General features: G+C 70.3%; 1 protein-coding gene across 1 annotated transcript in view; it reads right to left on the reverse strand.

Annotated features, from left to right (window-relative positions):
* Positions 1–6: 6 nt before the first annotated feature.
* The window catches only part of ZNF428 (zinc finger protein 428), a 9,867-nt gene continuing 9,671 nt past the window's right edge, over positions 7–202 (reverse strand). Inside the window, 1 exon segment of the mRNA XM_010852551.1 lies at positions 7–202. This exon segment is cut by the window's right edge and continues 8 nt beyond it. Within this exon segment, the coding sequence (XP_010850853.1) occupies positions 19–202 (184 nt within the window). The 3' untranslated portion in view covers positions 7–18.

The raw sequence follows: 202 nt of genomic DNA on the forward strand, positions 1-202 counted from the left end.
CCCTGGCTGGGGCTCTGCCTACACCTCCCCGCGGGCGTGCAGCATGAAGTGCCCGTGCAGCTCGCCGAGGCTGTCGAAGGAATCCTCGCACTCAGTGCAGTGGTAGGTGCCCTCCTCCTCCTCCTCCTCCTCGTCCTCCTCGTCCCTCCCAGTGGGTCGGCCCTCCCCAGCCCGAGGCGCGCCCCCCTCTTCCTCCCCAAGG

The sequence above is a fragment of the Bison bison genome, unplaced genomic scaffold (genome assembly GCF_000754665.1).
Source record: "Bison bison bison isolate TAMUID 2011002044 unplaced genomic scaffold, Bison_UMD1.0 scf7180017864313, whole genome shotgun sequence".
In the NCBI taxonomy this organism is placed as follows: domain Eukaryota; kingdom Metazoa; phylum Chordata; class Mammalia; order Artiodactyla; family Bovidae; genus Bison; species Bison bison.